Consider the following 22,294-nt stretch of genomic DNA (forward strand, 5'->3'; position numbering starts at 1 on the left):
GAGCACTCCACACCAGCATTCCCTTGCTGAGATACTCCTGGTAGTTCTACAAAGCAGCTGGAGATCTGCTCCCACAGTGTACTTGTGCAAGCCTGGCTAACCCTGCATGCCACACTCTGTGTTTTCCTGCAGACCTGCCCCATCCAACACACCCTCAGGAGGACTCCATCCAAAGTGGTGCCACAAGCGTAGCAGTGTGCATGCAGCTTGCACGAAGTTCAACACAGCTCCAAAGTGACTCCCACCTGGGGAAGAGGGCAAGATAACCATCAACACATGTTCCACTGTGGCCCCAGCAGTGGAGTCAACTGGGGGCAGACATTTTGTCTGACTTCAGGCCCTGTCCACCAATGAAGGCTTCTCAGAGGACAACACAGGGAGAGAGTACCTTGGAATTCAGTGCGACTGTGGTTCTGACAAATGCCAGGTCAGACTCAACACAAGCCCACTGGCCCATCAACAACACAGGGCCCAAACCCTATCCACAGCAGGCAAAGAGAGCCATTACAGATGACTGGACTGAAGGCAAAAACAGCTCAGCCACAACAGCAGGATGCATGCACCACACACATGAGACACCCTGAAGCACCATGGTCAGGTGATGAGGGGACATTGCACTACAGGGGACCACAGGACTTCTCCTTCATAAGGACACAGTTTCAGTTGTCAGAACAGGTAAGCGATCTGGAGCGCAGAGTAATGGAAAACAAAGAAGCAAAACGAGAGGAGCAACAAGAATACTAAAAAATGAAAATAAATAATGGCACTCCGTGACACCACAGAGTGTAATGAAATTTGCATGATACGGGTCCCAGAAGGAAAAGAGAGACAAAAGGGGTCCGAAAATTTATTGAAGAAAACAAAGCTGAAAGCTGCCTAAATTTGGGGAAGGAAACAGAAATCCAGGTCTAGGACAAAAAGAGGCTCCAACACCAAGACACATGGTAATTGAAAGGGCAAACTGTAGTGATAAAGAGAGACTTTAAAAGCAGTAAAAGAAAGCAAGACAGTTACATATGAGGGAAACCCCACAGAGCTATCAGCTGATTTACAGCAGAAACATAGCAGGCCAGAGGAGAGTCATCATATAATCAAAGCTCTGAAAGGAAAAAAAAAAAAAGCTGCAACCTAGAATACTGTATCCAGGAAGTCTATCATTCAGAATAGAAGGAGACATAAAGAGTTTCCCAGATAAACACAAGCTAAAGGAATTCATAACCATTAAGCCAACCTTACAATAAATGTTAAAGGGGATTCTCTGAGTGGAAAGGAAAGAACATGAGCAGGAGTAAGGAATGTGGAAAGCACAAAAGCAGTAAAATGAAGTACATATACAAAAAGAAATTAAGGGGTTCACAAAATAAAAGGATTAAAGTATAATATCATATACCTGGAAGGCTGGGGGAAGTGAAGAAAGGGTTCAAGTTTAAGTGACCATCAACTTAATATAGACTGCCATATGCAGACTGCTAGACACAAACCTAATGGTAACTTTAAATCAAAAACCAGTAATAGATATACAAAAAATAAAGAAAGGAATCCAAGTATATCACTAAAGTAAGCCAACAAGAGAAGGAGAAGAGAATAAAGGCGAAGGCAAGAGAATAAAGGAACAAAGAACTACAAAAAGAACCATAAAAGAAGTAATAAAATGGCAATAATTACATACCTATCAAGAATGACTTTGAATGTAAATGGACTAAATGACTTAACACTCCAAGCAAAGGAAATAGAGTGATGGAATGGATAAACAAATAAGACTTATCCATTTGCTGCCTGTAAGAGATTCTTGTTGCAATTGGAAATGGGATCAATTTCTTTATTTGTCTTTCTGTTGCTTCATTATTAGTGTATAAGAATGCCACTTATTTCTGTATATTAATTTTGTATCCTGTGACTTTACTGAATTCATGTATCAGTTCTAGCAGATTTTTGATGGGGTCTATTAGGTTTTCCATGTATAACATCATGTCATGTGCAAAAAGTGAAAGTTTGACTTCATCTTTGCCAATTTTGATGCCTTTGATTTCCTTTTGTTGTCTGATTGTTGATGCTAGAACTTCCAACTCTATGTTAAACAACAGCGGTGAGAATGGACATCCCTGTCGTGTTCCTGATCTCAGGGGGAAAACCCTCAGTTTTTCCCCATTGAGGATAATGTTAGCTGTGGGCTTTTCATAAATGGCTTTTATGATGTTTAAGTATGTTCCTTCTATCCCGACTTTCTCGACGGTTTTTATTAAGAAAGGATGCTGAATTTTGTCAAATGCTTTTTCTACATCGATTGACAGGATCATATGGTTCTTATCTTTTCTTTTGTTAATGTGATGCATCACATTGATTGATTCGTGAATATGGAACCAGCCCTGCAGCCCAGGAATGAATCCCACTTGATCATGGTGAATAATTCCTTTTACATGCTGTTGAATTCGATTTGCTAGTATCTTGTTGAGAATTTTTGCATCCATATTCATCAGGGATGTTGGCCTGTAGTTGTCTTTTTTTCCTAGGTCTCTGTCAGGTTTGGGAATCAAAGTAATACTGGCTTCATAGAATGAGTCTGGAAGTTTTCCTTCCCTTTCTATTTTTTGGAACAGCTTGAGAAGGATAGGTATTATCTCTGCTTTAAATGCCTGGTAGAATTCCCCTGGGAATCCATCTGCTCCTGGACTCTTATTTGTTGGGAGATTTTTGATGACTGATTCAATTTCTTCGCTGGTTATGGGTCTATTCAAGTTTTCTATTTCTTCCTGTTTGAGTTTTGAAAGTGTGCGGGTGCTTAGGAATTTGTCCGTTTCTTCCAGGTTGTCCAGTTTGTTGGCATACAATTTTTCATAGTATTCCCTGATAATTGTATTTCTGAGGCATTGGTTGTAATAATTCCATTTTCATTCATTATTTTATTTATTTGGGTCACCTCCCTCTTCTTTTTGAGAAGCCTGGCTGGAGGTTTATCAATTTTGTTTATTTTTTCAAAAAAAACCACAACTCTTGATTTCATTGATCTGCTCTACAGTTTTGTTTTGTTTTTGTTTTTTGTTTTTTGTTTTGTTGTTTTTTTTTTATTCTCTATTGTTTGTATCTGCTCTGATCTGTATTATTTCTCTTCTTCTGCTGGGTTTGGAGTGCCTTTGCTGTTCTGCTTCTATTTCCTTTAGGTGTGCTGTTAGTATTTGTATTTGGGATTTTCCTTGTTTCTTGAGATAGGCCTGGATTGCGACGTATTTTTCTCTCAGAACTGCCTTTGCTGCATCCCAAAGCGTTTGGATTGTTGTATTTTCATCTTCATTTGTTTCCATATATTTTTAAATTTCTTCTCTAATTGCCTGGTTGACCCATTCATTCTTTAGTAGGGTGTTCTTTAACTTCCATGCTTTTGGAGGTTTTCCAGACTTTTTCCTGTGGTTGATTTCAAGTTTCATAGCATTTTGGTCTGAAAGTGTGCATGGTATGATCTCAGTTCTTTTATACTTATGAAGGGCTGTTTTGTGACCCAGTATGTGATCTATCTTGGAGAATGTTCCATGTGCACTCGAGAAGAAAGTATATTCTGCTGCTTTGGGATACAGAGTTCTAAGTATATCTGTCAAGCCCATCTGATCCAATGTATCATTCAGGGCCCTTGTTTCTTTATTGATCCTGTGTCTAGATGATCTAATCAATGCTGTGAGTGGAGTATCAAAGTCCCCTGCAATTACCACATTCTTATCAATAAGGTTGCTTATGTTTGTGAGTAGTTGTTTTATATATTTGGGGGCTCTTGTATTCGGTGCATAGACATTTATAATTGTTAGCTCTTCCTGATGGATAGACCCTGTGGTTATTATATAATGCCCTTCTTCATCTCTTGTTACAGCCTTTAATTTAAAGTCTAGTTTGTCTGATATAAGTATGGCTATTCCAGCTTTCTTTTGACTTCCAGTGGCATGATAGATAGTTCTCCATCCCCTCACTTTCAATCTGAAGGTCTAAAATGAGTCTCTTGTAGACAGCAAATAGATAGGTCTTGTTTTCTTTTATCCATTCTGATACCCTATGTCTTTTGGTTGGAGCATTTAGTCCATTTACATTCAGCGTTATTATTGAAAGATATGGGTTTAGAGTCATTGTGACATCTGTCGTTTTCATGCTTGTAGTGGTGTCTCTGGTACTTTGTGGTCCTTGCAACATTTCCCTCACAGAATCTCCCTTAGGATCTCTTGTAGGGCTGGTTTAGTGGTGATGAATTCCTTCAGTTTTTGTTTGAGAAGACCTTTATCTCTCCTTCTATTCTGAATGACAGGCTTGCTGGTTAAAGGATTCTCGGCTGCATATTTTTTCTGTTCAATACATTGAAGACTTTCTGCCATTCTTTCTGTCCTGCCAAGTTTCAGTAGATAGGTCTGCTACTACCCTTATGTGTCTACCTTTGTATGTTAGGGCCCGTTTATCCCTAGCTGCTCTCAGAATTCTCTCTTTATCCTTCTTTTTCCAGTTTCACTATGATATGTTGTGCAGAAGATCGATTCAAGTTATGTTTGAAGGGAGTTTTCTGTACCTCTTGGATTTCAGTGCGTGTTTCCTTCCCCAGATCAGGGAAGTTCTCAGCTATGATTCATTCAAATACACCCTCAGCCTCTTTTTCTCTGTCTTCTTCTTCTGGAATTCCTATGATACGTATATTGTTCCGTTTGATTGTATCACTTAGTTCTCTAATTTTTCCCACGTACTCCTGGATTTTTTTTATCTCTCTTTTTCTCAGCTTCCTCTTTTCCCACAATTTTATCTTTGAATCCACCTATTCTCTCCTCTGCCTCTTCAATCTGAGCTGTGGTCACCTCCATTTTATTTTGCACTTCATTTATAGCGTTTTTTAATTCCTCATGACAATTTTTTAGTCCCTTGATCTCTGTAGCAATAGATTCTCTGCTGTCCTCTATGCTTTTATCAAGCCCAGTGATTAATTTTATGAGTATTATTCTAAATTCTTTTTCTGTTATATTGCTTAAATCAGTTTTGGTAAATTCGTTAGCTGTAGCTACTTCCTGGAATTTCTTTTGAGGAGAATTCTTCCATTTCGTCATTTTGGCTAGTTTTCTATCCCTTATGAGTGTTCAAATCTTGTTATGTGCTCTGCACCTGTGAGCATTGCTATATTAAAGGAGGGTCATACACTGTCCAGGGCCTGGCCTTTCAGGAGGTGTTTTTTCAGGGATTGTTACTTGCTCTCTGTTGTTGTGACTTTGATTATTTTATTACCCTACTCGTAGTGATTTTTTGGACCCTCCACCAGATGTGCCTTGATTTCTTCCTTGGAGTAGCCCTGGAAAGGAAAACAGATAGACAAACAGGAGACAAAAACACACAAACACACAAACAAATAAACAAACAAATAAACAAAAACAAAAACCTAAAGACTAAAAAACAAAAACAAAAACAAAAACACCAACTACAAGTAAAGAAGAGAGTGGAGGCAGTGCTAATGGATGAGCACATACCACGGGAAAAATGCGTGGAGGGGGGGAGAAAAAATAAACATTGATTAGGCAGAGAGACTAAAAGGCTTAATCCAGAGAGAGAGAAAGGAAACTAAGGAAGGAGGTGGGGAAAATGAAACGAGGATACAGTTACCCAGACAGAGAAACTGTGTGGCTTGGTTATTCCAGAGAGAGAGAAAGGAGTGTAAAGAAGGTGTAGAACATGTATGAAGATAATGGGTTAAATGTCTGTTTAGACAGACCGATAACCAGAGTGACCAGCCAAGGGAAGGAAGAGATAAGGAGAAGAAATGGGGGGGGGGGAGGAGTGGGGGGGGGCAATATATATCTGTATATCCAGAATTGACCTAGAGTTAATCCAGGCAATGCTGCATAGCTTGTCGGGACGAGCTGTCCACAGGGTCTGTGCCGCTCCAGTCGATAGCAGTTACCCAGTGCAAAGGAACGTGGTTTGGTGTGGTCTGGACCCACCTCCACTATGGGCCTGGTAGTGATCCCTGAGGCCCCGCCTTGGTGGTGGTGTGTGTGTCGGGGGGGGGGGGAATGGTGATCCCCCAGTCTCTTTTCCACAGAGCCAGACCCAGTGGACAGTTTGAGTTGTCCTCACTGTGCCGCGGGTGCAGAGGGGGCGGTCTTCCCTCTCTCCACTGACTCCCCTGATCCTGTGCTTGACTAGGATTCAAAGTCCTGCTATGCGTGCTCTGGCCCTGGAGAAGCACCTCTCAGTGTGGCCAATATGTGGTCCTGCTGGCTTTGTCTGTGTCACCGCACTTCAGGGAGGACCGACTTCTCCTCCTGCGGACTGAGCCGCCACCCTCGCCACCGCAAGCCCCTGGGGTGGCGGACACAGGCTGGCTTTGTCTTTTCCCACAGCACTCCAGGGAGACAACGGACTTGTCCCCCTGCAGACTGCGCCCTCGGCCCAGTCACTGTGCCCAGGGTGGCTGATGCAGGCAGGTTTTGTACTATTGTGCAGCCCTCCGGGGAGGGAACCACTTTCTCCAGCGCTGGACTGCGCCCCTGACCTACCACTGCACCCAGGGCTGGCTCCCCTCCTCTCCGGGTGGACTTCGGAACAGGGAGCCGTCCCCAGTCCAAAGAAAGCCCCGCAGTTAGAGATCGGATCCCTCTCAGTCTCAGTCCGAGGTCTTTCTCCGTCCAGATATGGTCCTGCACTTCCCCAGCCACTCTTTCTCCTCCCTTTGCCTCTCCGCAGAAGGGGGTGCCACCCCTCCGTGCCCACGTGGCCTTTTTTAATCTCCCCCAGTTCTCAGTTACCCACCTATCTTTTTTCCAGATTTCCCATTTTTTTCCTAATAGATTCAGTTTCTTTTCCTCCCAGGCTCTGGTGTTCAAAGTCCCTTGGCTTCTACACTTCTTTGTTTGAGAGACACGGGACATATGGATCCCCCTACTTCTCCTCCATGTTGACCCCTCTCCCTTTGTTTCTTTTTCTCCCATCATTTTGATCCTGTAACTAGGGGGAGCATCTGTAAAATATAATTCTCTGGACTCATGGTCAAATGGGACCTTTTCAGGATTGGACATGAAGATTGGGTCCTTTGGGTTACTATAGTTATGGAAATGGTATACCCATTCAATTATGCCAGTTTTGTACCACAGGACCTGGGCTTTATCTTATTGTTTTTCATTCACTGTGAGGAGACGGTGCCAAGCAATAAATATCCAAGTGAGGATAAGAAGGTCCTGGTACAGACATTAGTGGTTCTGGGGGACTTTGCCTTTTCTTTTCCCCCTTTCTCCTCACCAGAGGACTCAATAACCCTGTTAGCTTTTCCCTTTGTAGGAAGAATGCCTCATCAGGTACATTTCTTCATTCTCACCTGTTCAGGGAAAAGCCAAGGGGTGCAGGATTTGTGGTGTCTCAGAGGTAACAAGCATATATCCCAGATGGACCTTTAAGAAAGTTATGGATTTTAGGGGGGTTAGAGACACTGGCCAGTGGACACATTTTAGCAGCCATGAGTAAAAATTCAGAGCTCTTTTAAGCAAATAAGAAACCCACAATAGCCTCCTCTCCTTCTTTCTACATAAAATACTTAAGAAAGGTTTAAATTTCAGTTAAGGCATAGTTGTGTGGTTTTTTTTTTATCTCAATTGCTACTTCTTGATTTTTTTGTGTGTTACCTTAATCTTACGTGTTATTACCGAAAAAATTTCAATGATGTCACTATGAGCCCTCTTCGTAGATGGCTGATTTCTTTTCCAGGGAGTCCCAAAAGACTTCTCCAGAATTGGGTCTGTCACTACCAGCATGATAACAATGGGAAAAGCCCCTAGGCTTCTGGAGTGTAATGCCAGAATCTTGGCCTATTGGTATGCATGGTATTAAATAATGTCCAGGAAGCGTCCATGGGGTTTTGCATTTATCAAAGAGCTAGTCTACCTTCTCAAGGCTCTAAGGAGGTGCTAATCCCAAAAGTTCAGGACATTTTTATTTGTCCATTATTTTTTTTAGCAACATCATGCCAGGAATTAGACCCATCATATCCCATCAGGTCAGGGAAGGCAGTGACACTTGGGAGTGAACTGGTGACACAGAGACTGTAGGCCTCTGTTATAGTTTTCATTTTGTGTTGCCTTTGGTTTCTGCTTGCAAGGCTATTTCACTTTTCTGGGTTAGGACATACAGTGCAGGCAAGAACCATTAAGTCATTGGTTGCAGGCAGGTGTCTCTCATCCCACTCACCTACAGGAATCCTTTCCTCATGCCTTTAGTCCAGAGCCTCTCCTCAGGAAGTGACAGTAAGTCTGCAATCCGATCTGATCCAGTCCAACCTCCTCAGCTTTCCTTGGCCTTGATTCAGAGACGACCCTTTCACACTTTAATAGTCAAGTAAGGCTTTTATAATTAGTGGTCTAATCATCTTGTTAGAACATATGATACTGATCATGCTTCTCTGGGGATCATTGGATTATTATGGAAGCGATAGCCTTTTGGGTTGCATACTACAGGCAAAACGTGACAGAGGAAATATGGAAAAGCACATAGTAGCAAGAAAACTTCTAGCAAGTGGTGCTTCTTTCCCAGGTGGTATTACCCACCTGAGTTAGATGGTTAGTTAGCAAGTCACAGGTAAAGGACACTCCCGTTGATTAAGTGCTAGGGCAATCATGCAATCCTGCTGATTACACAAACTGTTTTGTGTGGGTCTTAGCTTATAACTAACCAATGACCCAACCTTTGTTGTTTTTAGTAAGATGGCAAGACACCCTTCAACAACAAGTTCAGGAAAGTGAAAAAAGATAGTTTAAAAGACATGGAAATTATACTTGGTGTCAGCAAGATTTTTGTTGGGTCAGGGAGACAGAGAGAGGGGAGAGAGAGAGAAGATAGTACACACAGGGTGGGGTTGTGTTTTTGTTATGGTATAAATGGGGGTCTTGGGTGTCATGGCATTAGTCTTTATTGGTAAATTAAAACATAAGAGTGGGAAAAGTACAGAGAATAAAAAAGACAAGTGTCCCAAATGCTGAGTTATTGAAATCAACCAAGACTTATTAATCAATGGAGCTTCAGTGGGGGGAGGTGTCCTATTTGTCTACCCCTGTGGCTAGGGATGTGTTTATTGGAGATAGCTTTCTTTGAAATGGATGCCTCTTTGAGATGTACGTCCTGGCAATCAAAGCTTAAGTCAGACACTTGCATTACAAAAAAGAAAACCACAATTGTGTGGGCTCCTGCTACACTAACAAAAGTCAATCAGTCCTCTGGAAGGTAGTTCCTCACCTGCAGAGTGTTTAAACTCTTCTTTAGGGTAATGACAATGTGCCTTTATCCTGACTTTCACATGACAGCATTTAGATGCATAAAGACCCTTAAAATATTTTATTCCACTTTAGGCTTCCAAAGTTCCATCAAGTTTTTCCTCTTGACACTCCAGACACACTGATCTCTCTGGAAAACTCCACTCAATGTGGGCAGTGTGGTATTTATCCCTGAATGAAAACTTGGCTAACTACAGAGATGAGTCCTCTCACAGTATTTGCTGATATGAACTGCCACTTTCTAAATCCCAAGGCTCAGAGATAATTCTCTCTCCCACTGTCATAGCCTTCTCTAAAACATGGATGCTTAAACTGGTCAGAGTGCTAGGGGTGTGTCTTACTTTCCTTCTACAGATTTGACTCTAAGAATATTTGCTACTCAATGGTTAACTCCTATGCAATCAAGAAAATCACTACCTTCTCATGGTGTTCAACATTAAACATTTCCCAATATTAACATCCTCTATGAACAATGGTTGACCACGTACTATGTAATAGTTTCTGCAAAAACAAAAATAAAATTAAAAAAAAAAACACTAAAGTTTGGCTCTGAAATCCAGGAATCAAAAGTTTTGTTAGGATAGAAAATGTATCCTACAATAGCTGGCTAAATTCTTCATCACAGATGCAGCTAGTATTTTACCAGTTCCTACCATTTTCATAGAACAAGATGTTTCTAGTAATTGAATGTTACAGCTATTAAAATCTGGATTATGTAGGAAAATTACAAGTCTATATTTTGTAAGAATGTATACTATGACATTATCACACTACTTGCAAACATGCGTATCCATAGAGGTTTACAGAATATTTTTTAAAATTAAGGTTATAATTCTTGCCCTCTCAGAAGATTTATTTTCTTGTTAAAAACTATAGTCACTTGCAGATTTATAGTATGAAAAATAATCATTTCCAGGAACATATTAGTCATTATTTCACATCTAATCAGAGATTTAATTCACATTAATAAAACAGATATTTTAGTAAGGCACTTGTATTCTGGACAGATGATTACTCCGTTGGCTTCTGCAGAATATTGAGGGTAATTTATTGAGCCTCCGTGTATTATTTCTCTCAGATTCAGATCTTTACCATTGATATGCTCATTATCCTCAAATGTACATCTCAATCTGAAGTATTTCTGAGCTTGACACTAACATAGCCATATCCAGTATCCTACTAGAGAATCTCATTTGGGTAATATGTCTTCAAGCTCATGTAAAACCGTTAATTTTCTATCTTCTTTATCAGCTCCTTTTCCTGTTTTCTCCACCTTGAAAAGTTTCTTTCCACCTATTTCTCTGTCTCTTACCTCTCAAGTAGCTTATTAATTTTATTACATGAGTCTCTTGAGTGTGTTCTTTCTCTTACAAAGAAAGAAAGAAAGAAAGAAAAGAAAAAAGAAAGAAAGAAAAGAAATTCTTACTTATGTCCTACTTCAGATCTTTACATCTTCTGTCAATATTTTCCATGTTACTTCCTTTCAATCTATTCTCCATGCTGCTGAGAAAATAATCTTCATAAAATACAGGAATAAAATCAACTCCTTCTTTGTTTAAAAACTCCCCAATTTGGGGGCTCCTGGGTGGCTCAGTTGGTTGAGCGGCTGACTTCAGCTCAGGTCATGATCTCGCAGTTTGTGATTTCGAGCCCTGCATCAGGCTCTGTGCTGACAACTCAGAGCCTGGAGCCTGCTTCCGAGTCTGTGTCTCCATCTCTCTCTGCCTCTCCCCTGCTCATTCTCTGCCTCTCTCTCTGTCAAAAATAAACTTAAAAAAAATTTTTTTTAATCTCCCCAATTTCTTCCCATTGCTTTTTATTTCCTTAAATAAATTTCCTTAAAAAATTTAAAGGAGATTTAAGGAAATTTAAATTTCCTTAAAAAATATATTAAAAATACATTTTTAGCCAGGTAAAATACACATAATCTAAACTTTACCATCTAAATCATTTTAAGTGAACAGTCTGGTAGTGTTATGTATATTCATATTGTACAACCATCATCAACATCCAAATCCAGAACACTTTTCATCATTCAAAACTGAAGCTGTATCCATTAAATAATAATTCCCCATTCCCTTCTCCTCCCAACACCTGGCAACTGCTATTCTACTTTTTATCTCTATGAATGTAACTATTTTAGTTACTTCATAGAAACGGAATCATAAAGTAATTATCTTTTTGTGACTAGCTTATTGCACTTAGCATAATGCCCGCAAGGTTTATACACATTATAATATATGTAAAAAAATTCCTACTTTTTCAAGGGTAAACCATATTCCAGTGTAGTTGTATAACATATTTTGTTTATCTGTTTGTCAGTGGACCCTTGGCTTGCTTCCACATTACAGATATGGTAAGGAAGGCTGTTATAAACATAAGTGTACAGATATCTTGTTGAGAACCTGCTTTCAATTCTTTTAGGTATATACCCAGAAGTGGAATTCCTGGATTTTATGTTAATCTTGTGTTTAATTTTTTGAGAAAATGCTGTATTGATTTTCAAAGAAGCTGTGGCATTTTACATTACCAAAAACAGGGCACAAAGATTCCATTGTCTCCACTGTCTTGCCAACAACCACGTTTGTCATTGTCTATTTTATCTTAGTCACGTTCATTGTAATGGGTGTGAGGTGATACCTCACTGTTGTTTTGATTTGCATTTCCCTAAAAATGAGCATCTTCTATTGTGCTTATTAGGCATTTGTATATCTTCCTAGGGAAAGCGTCTATTTAAGTGCTTTGTCCAGCTTTTAAATTAGTTTGTTTCTTTTGAGTCTTAGGATTTCTCTATATATTCTGGATATTAATCCCTTATTATGTGTATAATGTATAAATATTTTCTGCCATTGAGTAGAGGAGTTCTATCTATTACAAATTTGTGATCTCCAAAGAGGCAGCATCAATAAACAGTTCCTCATGTGTTGATAGCTAGTAAAGATACTTCAAATGTGAAAACAGCAATATAGTAATGCTATAGTATAGTATAGTATATAGCAATATAGTAATGTCAAAACCAAGAAAACATGGCATTGCCAAAAGCTATCAATATTTCCCCAACAACATAAAAAAAGACAAATCTGTAATCTAGCTGATAAAAAATGTAAAATAGCTCTATTGAAGAAACTTGACAAGCTACAAGTAAACTCAGATAAACAGTTAAACAAAATTCACAAGAGGGTACAGGAACAAAATGAGACCTTTATCAAAGCACAGAAATGATTAAAAAGAGAGAAACAAATTCTGGAGATAAAGAATTCGATGAGTTGGATGAAATGAAGAATACAATAGAGAACATCTAAGGTAGAGTAAGCAGAGAGAAGAAAGGGGAAAAAATGAGTTAAAGTATGTAACCTTTGAAATCACACAGATACAAGACAATGAAGAGCAATTCTGTAAGGATGATGGAGAAACCACTTAAGTATAGTATAAAGGTTAAGCAAATAGAGGCTTCAAAATAGCTATAGCTACTATAATTTGAAATTGAATACACAGCATAAGAAGAGGTAAATTGTGGCATCAAAAATATTAAAGGGAAAGAAGAAAAGTGTGAAGCTTTTACTGGAAAAATGAAGGTAAGTAGCTATCAGTAAAATCAACAAGTGGGACTACATCAAAATGAAAAGCTTTTACACAGCCAAAAGAACAATCACCAATATGAAAAGGCAACCTGCACGATGGAAGAAAATATTTGCAAACTATATATTATGTAAGGTTTTAATATACAAAACATACAGAGAACCTACATGATTCAGTAACAACAATAACAGTAACTACTACAACAAACATAACTATGACAACTCAATGAAAAAAAAATGAGCCGAGGAACCTAATAAACATTATCCAAAAAAGACATCCAAATGATTAACACATACATGAAAAGACGCTTAACATCACAAGTCATCAGGGATACGCAAATCAAAGTTACAGTACATATCACCTCACCTCACACATGTTAAGATGGCTATCATCAAGAAGGCAACAGGTAACACACATTGGCTAAGATGTGGGGAAAAGGAAATCCTTGGACATGTCTGCAGGAATGTAAATGTGTTCAGCCGCTATAGAGGAAGAATGGACCTTCTTAATTAAAAAAATAGAATTAAAATATGATTTAATATTGACACTTCAGGGTGTATACCCACCCAAAGGAATTAAAAACAGGATATCAAAGAAAATATGTACACTCATGTTTGTTGTAACATTATTCACAATAACCAAGATATGGAAATCATCTAAGTGCCTGTCGATGAATGAATGGGGAAAGAAGATGTGGTATAAGTGTATAATGGAATATTATTTAGCCATGAGAAAGAACGATACCCTGCCGTTTGTAATAGTATGGATAGGCCTAGAGGAAATTATGCTAAGTAAGGTAAAGCAGACAGAGAAAGACAAATACAGTATAATATAACATATATGTGGAATCCAAAAAAAATCACATTCATAAAAACAGAGTAAATGGAGGTTATCAGAAGCTGAGGTTGGGAGAATAGGGCAGATGTTGTTTAAATGTACAGATCTGACACCAATAGACAAGTCCAGGAGATCTAATTCATAGGATAGTGAAACAACAATATTGCCCTATAATAACCAAGCTTGCCAAAGACCAGATCTTAGGTATTTCCATCCCAAAAAGAAATTAAAGTTATATGATGAGATAGATGTGCTATCATTACAATGGCAATTAAATTACTGTATATAAATGTCTCAAATCAACACACTGTACACCTTACATGTGCACAGCTTTTTATGTCAAATACATTTCAATAAAAAAGAGAAATGCTCAATATAGTCAATTAAGGTGAAATGAAAGAAATAGACAGCAGCTTAAAGCCACATGGTGGAATGAAATATTAATAAAAGTAAATGCACAGGTAATTGTTGTGAAATGTCATCAAAAAGATGTGGTTTTCAGTTGACCTGTGAGCCAGACTTCAGGCCCTCAGAGGTTTCGCACTTTTCTCCTCTCCTTGTGGTGTGTATTCTAACGGCCTTTCCCATTCCCAGACGCTACTCCAAGGACATAGCCGTGAGATGGTGATTTGGTGTTGAAAACACCTACGTGGTACATGTAACTGGGCCCAGTTCCGTTTCTTTAGAAACTTGTAGGGTTTAGTGAGTGGGTGCAGGGATCCATCTGCCTTGCTACCACCTAAAAGAAATCTCAAATGTAAGTTCCTTTTGCTTATTAAAACTGCCACCTAACGGGGCGCCTGGGTGGCGCAGTCGGTTAAGCGTCCGACTTCAGCCAGGTCACGATCTCGCGGTCCGGGAGTTCGAGCCCCGCGTCGGGCTCTGGGCTGATGGCTCAGAGCCTGGAGCCTGTTTCCGATTCTGTGTCTCCCTCTCTCTCTGCCCCTTCCCCGTTCGTGCTCTGTCTCTCTCTGTCCCAAAAATAAATAAACGTTGAAAAAAAAAATTAAAAAAAAAAAAACTGCCACCTACCAACCTGAAGTGGCCTGCCTCTTCCTTTGGTTTCTCTCTGTCTTCTGTATATGAAGACCAGTGTCAGGTGATACCTGGAAACTTCTCGGAGGGTTATGAACCAACAATTGGTAAGTTAGGCAGGAGACCGAAGAATGGGCCTTGAGAAAGAGACATCTGGAGGGGAAATCCCAAGTGGGCCATTGACCTGTCTGTGGGGAGGGAGGACCCTATGTCAGATACTTGTAGATGGCCACACAAAGATGGGATGGCCTCAGAACACCACTGGGTCTAATGTGCTTGTTAAAGGAACTACACCTTGTGCAGTGTGTCAGAGAAAGGAAGCTCATGGTAGCCCCAGTGGGCTGGCCTCTACTGTGGACACTTTGGCCAGCCGCGATGTCCAACTGGAGGCTAAAGCCATGTCAGGAAGTTAAAAGATGAGCTAAGATCAGAAGAGGACATGAGAGTGCCCACCACCATGACAGCTTCGGGGCTGGCAGACAAAATGGTAGAGCAGGATGATAGTAGGAGACTTTAGCATGCCATTTTGCAATGCAATCTGCCATGGACTAAAGATCTAGGCACTAATGACAAGGTCATTAGTCATTGACCTTGACTAATGACTAATTAGTCATCCACCTTTTAGTGGAATCTCTATAAAGGTGGAATCTCTATAAAGAAGTGACGAAAGTAAAGAAGAGGATGTTGTGGTAATTGATGAAGAAACAGAATCTCTAATACAAAGGAAAATTTTAAATAACAAGTATCCCCCAAACCTTTAGGAGAAAACTTCTTTCTTTCCAGGTCCTTTGAAGTTGTAAATCTTAACATGTCTTTGAAATGTAAACACCCCAGCAGATAATCAAAACACTGCCCACAGAGACTGAAGAAAATACAAGTGGGGTGGGGGAAGACTCTAACATACAGACCACTATAGCAGCTAGCTTTTCAACTGTATTATAATGATCTCTCAAAAAATCTTTAATTCTGGCCATTTTTAAGTCTTTTGTTATTTGTGATTTGCAGATAGTAGCTGTTTTACTCTAATGCTTTGTCAAAAAAAAAAAAAAGTGTCCTTGCAAAAGTCGTTTAGGAAATTCATTTTTTTAAAAAAAGGCTTTGGTGAGTAAAGGTTTCTGGTAACTAAGGTTAACTTGGCTTCATGTGGAAGGGACAATGATGAACTTTCAAATCACCCCCCCCCGCCAAGGCTACCTGAATAGGCAGTCCCGCCATATGTCATGGATGGTAGCTGGGGACCTATTTCTTCTGTTCTCTTTCCCACATAGATGAGACAGGATCATTATATTGATGATATAATTTTAACACGTAAAGATTTGCCTCTACTCCAGGACACCTTGCGGGCTTTGCTGGAACATCTGCAAAAGAAAGGATATACAACAAACCCATAGAAAATTCAGGCAACAGGCACTCACATAAGGTTTGAGTTATCATCTAGTCAGATAAGACTCATATTGTTCCAGAAGCTGTGATTTATAAGATGCAAGTCCACCCAAACTCTAAGAATGTGAAAGAGGCACAAGGTTTTGTAGGGGTTTGGGGGTTTTTGAGGACTTTTATTCTCTACCTGGCACAGTGCCTCTATACTTTAACGCATCTGATGAAAAAAGGACATATATGGGATAGGGGATCAGAACAGCAAGCCACCTTTGAGAAAGTAAAAATAATAGTAAGGCATGGGGCGCCTGGGTGGCTCAGTCAGTTGAGCTTCTGACTTCAGCTCAGGAATCTCATGGTTCGTGGTATAAGCCCCTCATTGGGCTCTGTGCTGACAGCTCAGAACCTGGAGCCTGTTTGTCGTTCTGTCTCCCTCTCTCTCTGCCCTTCCCCACCTCATGCTCTTCCCCCCCCCCCCACTCTCTCAAAAATAAATACACATTTTTAAAGAAATGAATGTTTAAAATGGTACATTAAAAAAATAATAGTAAGGCAGATTAAAGCTCTGGGCATTTGTCCAACAGGGCTCCTTTTTGGATTAGACGTGTCTTTGACTCCAGAGGCATGGGTTGGCACTGTGGCAGGCACAGTAAGAGGAGAGAGTACCTCTAGCATTTTGGTCAAAATCTGACATACCCTCAAGAGAACAATGGTTTTTAGCCAATGTACACAGCTCTCCTCCAGGTGGAGCCTCTCACTATAGAACACACTGGGATGAGAACTTCCATGACTGTGCAGGAGAAGATGAAAACTATTTTTCATCGACCCATCTCTGCTATGGCTCAAACCCCTACTTTGACTAAGTGGCATGCCTGTTTTCAGCAGAGGAGTCCCTGTCCACTGCCCAGTGTCTCTAGATGTGCAGGCACTACCAGGCCCTGTATAGAACCTCCAGATGCCCCACACCTATTCCTAATGGTGGCCCCTGCAGCTGAGAAAGAGTGGGTAGGAGTGATTCCCACTGATACCTGGTATACTGAGGACATCTACTCACATGGTCTGTGATCAGTATTCAGCCCAACATCGACACCATCTGGATGAGAACAGGAACAAACCATAGCAGCCAGTGGGTTGAAAGCAGCAGTCAGGCTGTTAACCCTTTGCACTGACAGCTGGGCTTTTCTAAAGGTATTAACCAGAGGGCTCAGACAATGGAAAGCCAAGTGCTTTGATGATTATGAATAAGCCCTTATGGAGTCAAAATATGTGGAAAGACATTTGGGTCTGTCTGCCAGAGCCTAAGGCGGACCTCACTGTTTTCACTGTACCAGCGTATAAGACACTGACACCTCCTGGCAGTCAGAAAGCTCACGCTTTAACTACTTGTACTAAAGTACAAGCTTTAACTACTGAACTCCGTTAGAATGGGTGCGTAGAAAGAGTGGCCACTGCAGTGCCCAGATGGAATGGCATATTGCTAGGAATGCTGAATTACCTTGAAGTACATTGACGTGGGTAACGCAGTAACAGCCTGTCCTGTGAGTTCTAAACAATGTCCAAGGAAACTGCCAGAAGCATCTGGAGCCATTCACTGGAATTCCTAACCAGGAAGACATTGGCCGGTTGATTCGATCAGCCCTCTTCCTCTAAGTGAATGTTCTAAATACTCCTAGTTTCTGTGGTCACTGCATCTGGCCTAACCCAAGCTTTCCCTTCCTGCCATGCAAACCAGGCCGCCACCATTAGGGGATTCGAGAAACTGGAAACTATGTATGGATGCCTTCATAAAATATACACCTTTCAAAAGTGGGAGTCACCTTTCAAAAGTATAATATGCAAAACTGGGCAAAAGAACATGACTCTGAATGGAGGTTTTACCTACCCTATAACTCACAAATGGCAGGGCTGCTAAAAAGAAAAAAAAAGAATATTAAACTAACAAATTAAATATGAAAGTAACAAGCAAAACCATCTTGGCTAGTGGCCTAAAATACTGCTCCAACCTTAACACATTGGAATGATCAACCAGCAGGGCCTATTACTCCCTATGATAGACTAGAGCCCCCCCACCGAGATATCCAGCACCCTAATAAAAGTAAAAGCTGTGGGAAACAGCCTTTACCGTGACCGTACATAAGATTAACTTGCTCTCCTGCTGACAACACCAAGTCCTATGACAACAAAAAAAGGAATTATCTCCTGAAATTTAGAATGGCACATTCCCCTGGGATAGAAAAGTTGCTTTGCACCTTGAGTGCCATCTCTGCTTGGATCTCTGCTTGGATTCCATCGCCCTGCTTCAAGCTGGACTTGATGAAATACACTATGCTTGAAATTGAATATACCTCGAGAGAGGGGAAGTGTGGGCATCTTGGACTGTATATCTCATTCACGATTTACCTTCTCATGCTTACCACTGTGTTCCCCCTGGCCGACGTCTATGGTATCCTACAACCAAGCCAAGGTTTTAAAGCTGCCAACTCCATCTCCTCGAGGCCAGAAAGACACTGTGCTTCATTAGTATGATCATTTGGCCACCACTTTGTTCCCTCCACGGGAACAAAGAGGATGTTTGCATATTTTCCAAACTCCTCTTCCCAGGTGTCCCTGTTGGCCTGACCATCCTTCCACACCTTCTCCAAGTCTGGCACAAGATCACGATGAGCAGGGGGATTTTTAGCCACAGGGATATGGGCCTCATGGCATTATGTCTGCTGTTCTGCACTTTGGTTGCCAAGGAACACGCCCCTGGGGCCCCTCCAGATCAGGAGCAAGGGCCTTACCACCTAGACAACATTCTGGAAATGAGACCACTCACCTCCTCACCCATTCAGCCCTTCACAAATGTGGGACTGTGACATGATTCCCTTCTCTTGCTGTGTCACAGTGCTGCACTGAGCATCCTACATGTCCTATTATCCTGATCCAACCTCTGCCAGGTACTGTCCCTCTCCTCGGATCCCCAGAATGCACTGTGCTGTTAGAAATCACAGGGACACTGCTGTTAATGCAGGGAGCTGCTGTCCATACTCATCTAACAATCTGACCTGAGATCCTAATGTGTTCAGTCATTTCCCACCTCAAATTCTCGTGTGAATGCCAGGATCCTTTTTCCTACTCTGGGCACCCAGGTCTCAGGCTTGCCACAAGTCACTGGGGTCTGGGGATTTGGTCTGCATTCTGGACTCCAACCCTCCTGTTGGCCATAGTGCTGTGTCTGATTCTAAGTCCTTCCTGTGTTCTACCTCAGGGTACAAAGGTCACACCCAGGAATGAGAATGAGAACTGTGTGGGGTGGACCATCGATGCAGGCCTGCTGAAGCAGCGAGTGGAGCACCTCGTACCCGCCTTCCTGGGGAGAGACCCCACGTACGTCTCCACCTTCTTGGGCACGTACCCAACTTTTACTACCAACAAGGAGGTCCTGGAAGTGTTGTTTATGAGGTGAGCACCCTGCCCTTCACAGCCCAGTGTGATTCAGTCCTTGAGGTTTTGAGTCTAGGGAAAGTCACCAACTCCCTGAGTCTCACTTTGTTCCTCTGATCGGGATGGAAACACTCCAGCTCCTCAGTGGGGGCACTGCAGGGAAAGTCACCCTGGCCTGTGGAAAGCTCTGCTGGCAGGGCTGCGTCTCTGCTGGGTCATCTTTGTCCTCTTGCCCATGATCAACTTTCTGCCTCATCCCTCACTGTCGCCAGGTGTTGAGTTGGGCTGTTTTCCCATTGGAAAAGGAGATTGGAGGCTCTATCTGTGTGTCGTGTCTGAGTCCTGGCTCAAACCAGTCAAGGATGCCCAGGATGAGCAGGACGCCCAGACCCACACCAATATGCGTGATGGAGCTGACTGGGGCCCTATCATTCTTCAAACACGCAGGAAGCCCCACTAGGTGCAGGCACTTCTGTAGGAGCTGCCTGGGATCCAATGCGCAGAGCGGACAGTACCCTCCCCTCCAGAGCTCCATTCTAGTCAGCAGTCAGTGACTCTGGATAGGACAAGACGTAGCATCCCCAGGACAGCTCATATGATGTCCTTCTGGCCTCCTCCACATACCGATGCTTCCATTCGGAGGCTGAGGAGGATGGCGGACCCCAGGAGCAGGAGAAACTGTGAGTAGGCTGAGCTCAGGCTGGAGGGCCTTCCTTCTCCAAGAGGGCAGTGCTGAGACTGTGCGTGGGCGGGGCTGCAGGACCCAGCATCCCACACGTCTGAGAGTCCTGTGAGAGGGCAAAGTTCTGAGGGCTTTCTCTTGGAAGCAAGGAAAGGGGTCCTGTCCTGTCTGGTAGAGGATGGGCTGTGGGCACAGGGAGGCAGCAGAGGGCGCCAGAGCACCGCGTCAGCCCCTTAGAGAGTCCAACCCCATCCCTTCCCACTCACAGCCCTTGCTTCCACCCCCATCAGGGGACCCAGAATAATGGTTTTGGGGAGCATCACGCTCACCACCTTGGGGAACATCCACAGTGTGTGCTTAGCAAGGGTACAGGAGACACAGTGAGGGCTCAAGGAGCACATATTACCCACACTATGGGAGACCAATGTCAGTGGGAGGACACCCACATGTGCACTGAGTGCATGAGGCAGTACAGAGGCACAGGTCGTCACGTTGAAGGCATCAGGAGGGTCCCAGCAAGCCCAGGTAAGAGACAGAGTCCCCTTGTCCCATATTTGTCCAGATCTTCATGGAGCGCTAAGGTATGCAGTGAAGGCACTGACTCACCCCGACACCACCCCTCCATTCACACACGGACTTGAATTCTAGTGGGAGGTAGGCAGGGGGACACACGGAGGAGTCTGGCTGGCTTCCCCAAGATGGAAAGACTTTGCCACATCATTGGTTAAGGGGTCCCAGTCAAAAAGACTTTGGCCGGTCCCTCTTCAGTGACTAAACTATCTCAAGCAGGACTCCTAAATCACAGGTGGGCAAGGTGTAGGAACAGTCTCTGGACATCCAGGAGCAGGAGGCAGAGAGACCAGGTCCCACAGGCCTGTCCTGAGACATCAGTGGGAGGAACACCCCATGGTGATTGTTCTGGCTACTTTTGTATCCCCAGGGCCATCTCCTCCATCCTGGGCACCTGGCTGGAGCACTACCCTGAGTACTTTTTCCAGCCCCCAGATTTCATCAGCCTGAAGGCACTGCAGGAATATGTAGGGGTCCACATGCCGGGATCTGAGCTGCAGCGCCGCGACCGCCTTCTCTACTCATGGCAGAGAAAGTGTGAGCCCAATGAGCCAGAGTCTCTGGGTGAGGAGGACTCTGGGTGGGAGATGTGGGCGTGTGGAGGGGACGGGGTATGCCACAGAGAACATGTTTCCTGAGACTGCAGGTGGGCCAGGCGTAGGGACTAGTCTCAGATCACTGTTCCATTAGCCTGCCGTCTGGGAGATTTCCTCCTGGTGGGTTCTTTGACTCAGATGACCACGTCTGCGGGAGAGGTTTCCTGCCATGGAATGGCAATCACGGTAATGACACTCTCTATTCTTGAAGCTTTGGCAGCAGCTCTAGAGCCCCATCCAGACGTGGCTCGGGAGCGAGCCCCCGCTATCTCTGTGGTGCCCACTGCAGCCTCGCAGCCCAGGCTGCCTGAAGCCACCAGTCCTCCTGGAGCTCAGCGCGTACGAGAATCGGAGACCCTCACTGCAGCGTCCCCACCGGGGCAGGAGGTACTCCCAGCTCTGGCTGACAGTCAGGAGCTGGAAGAGCCACCTGCCTCTTTGGTGGCCCCAGAACATGAGCAGCCCTCAGCCCCAGCCGGCGAGGTCACGGAAGGGCTGGAGCAACCACCTGCTGCAGCTGAGCAACCAGCCTCAGCTCCCCAACAGCGGCTCATGTCAGCTGCAGCCCCGAAGAGTGAATTCCCTGACCCTGTCATTTCGTTCTTTGTAATTTTTGTGGTTTGTATAGAGATATTTACTGTCCTTATGTATTGTTTTATAAGTAAAACATAAATTAACTTCAAAATAATTTACTCTGATCCTTTGAAAGTACACATTGAAGTGCCATTACGTATATTCACAGAATTATACATCCATGACCACTATGTTCTCCTAGAATATTTCCATCACAGACACATGTATACTACCCATCAGCCATGGCTCAACCCTCACCCCAGTCTCTGCAACCACTGACCTCGGTTTCTGCTGCTTTAGCTCCTCTGGGGTTTTCAGGTGTGTACAATCACACACCATGGCTTATTGTGTCT

At 42.7% G+C, this 22,294-nt stretch overlaps 1 protein-coding gene across 1 annotated transcript in view; it reads left to right on the top strand.

Annotated features, from left to right (window-relative positions):
* Positions 1-12,835: 12,835 nt before the first annotated feature.
* Positions 12,836-22,294, top strand: part of LOC115501432 (ral guanine nucleotide dissociation stimulator-like) — a 40,459-nt gene continuing 31,000 nt past the window's right edge. Inside the window, exons 1-2 of the mRNA XM_030296514.1 lie at positions 12,836-12,841; positions 19,345-19,538. Coding sequence (XP_030152374.1) covers positions 12,836-12,841; positions 19,345-19,538 — 200 coding nt within the window. The remainder of the gene's footprint in view (positions 12,842-19,344; positions 19,539-22,294) is intronic.

The sequence above is a fragment of the Lynx canadensis genome, chromosome A2 (assembly GCF_007474595.2).
Source record: "Lynx canadensis isolate LIC74 chromosome A2, mLynCan4.pri.v2, whole genome shotgun sequence".
NCBI lineage: Eukaryota > Metazoa > Chordata > Mammalia > Carnivora > Felidae > Lynx > Lynx canadensis.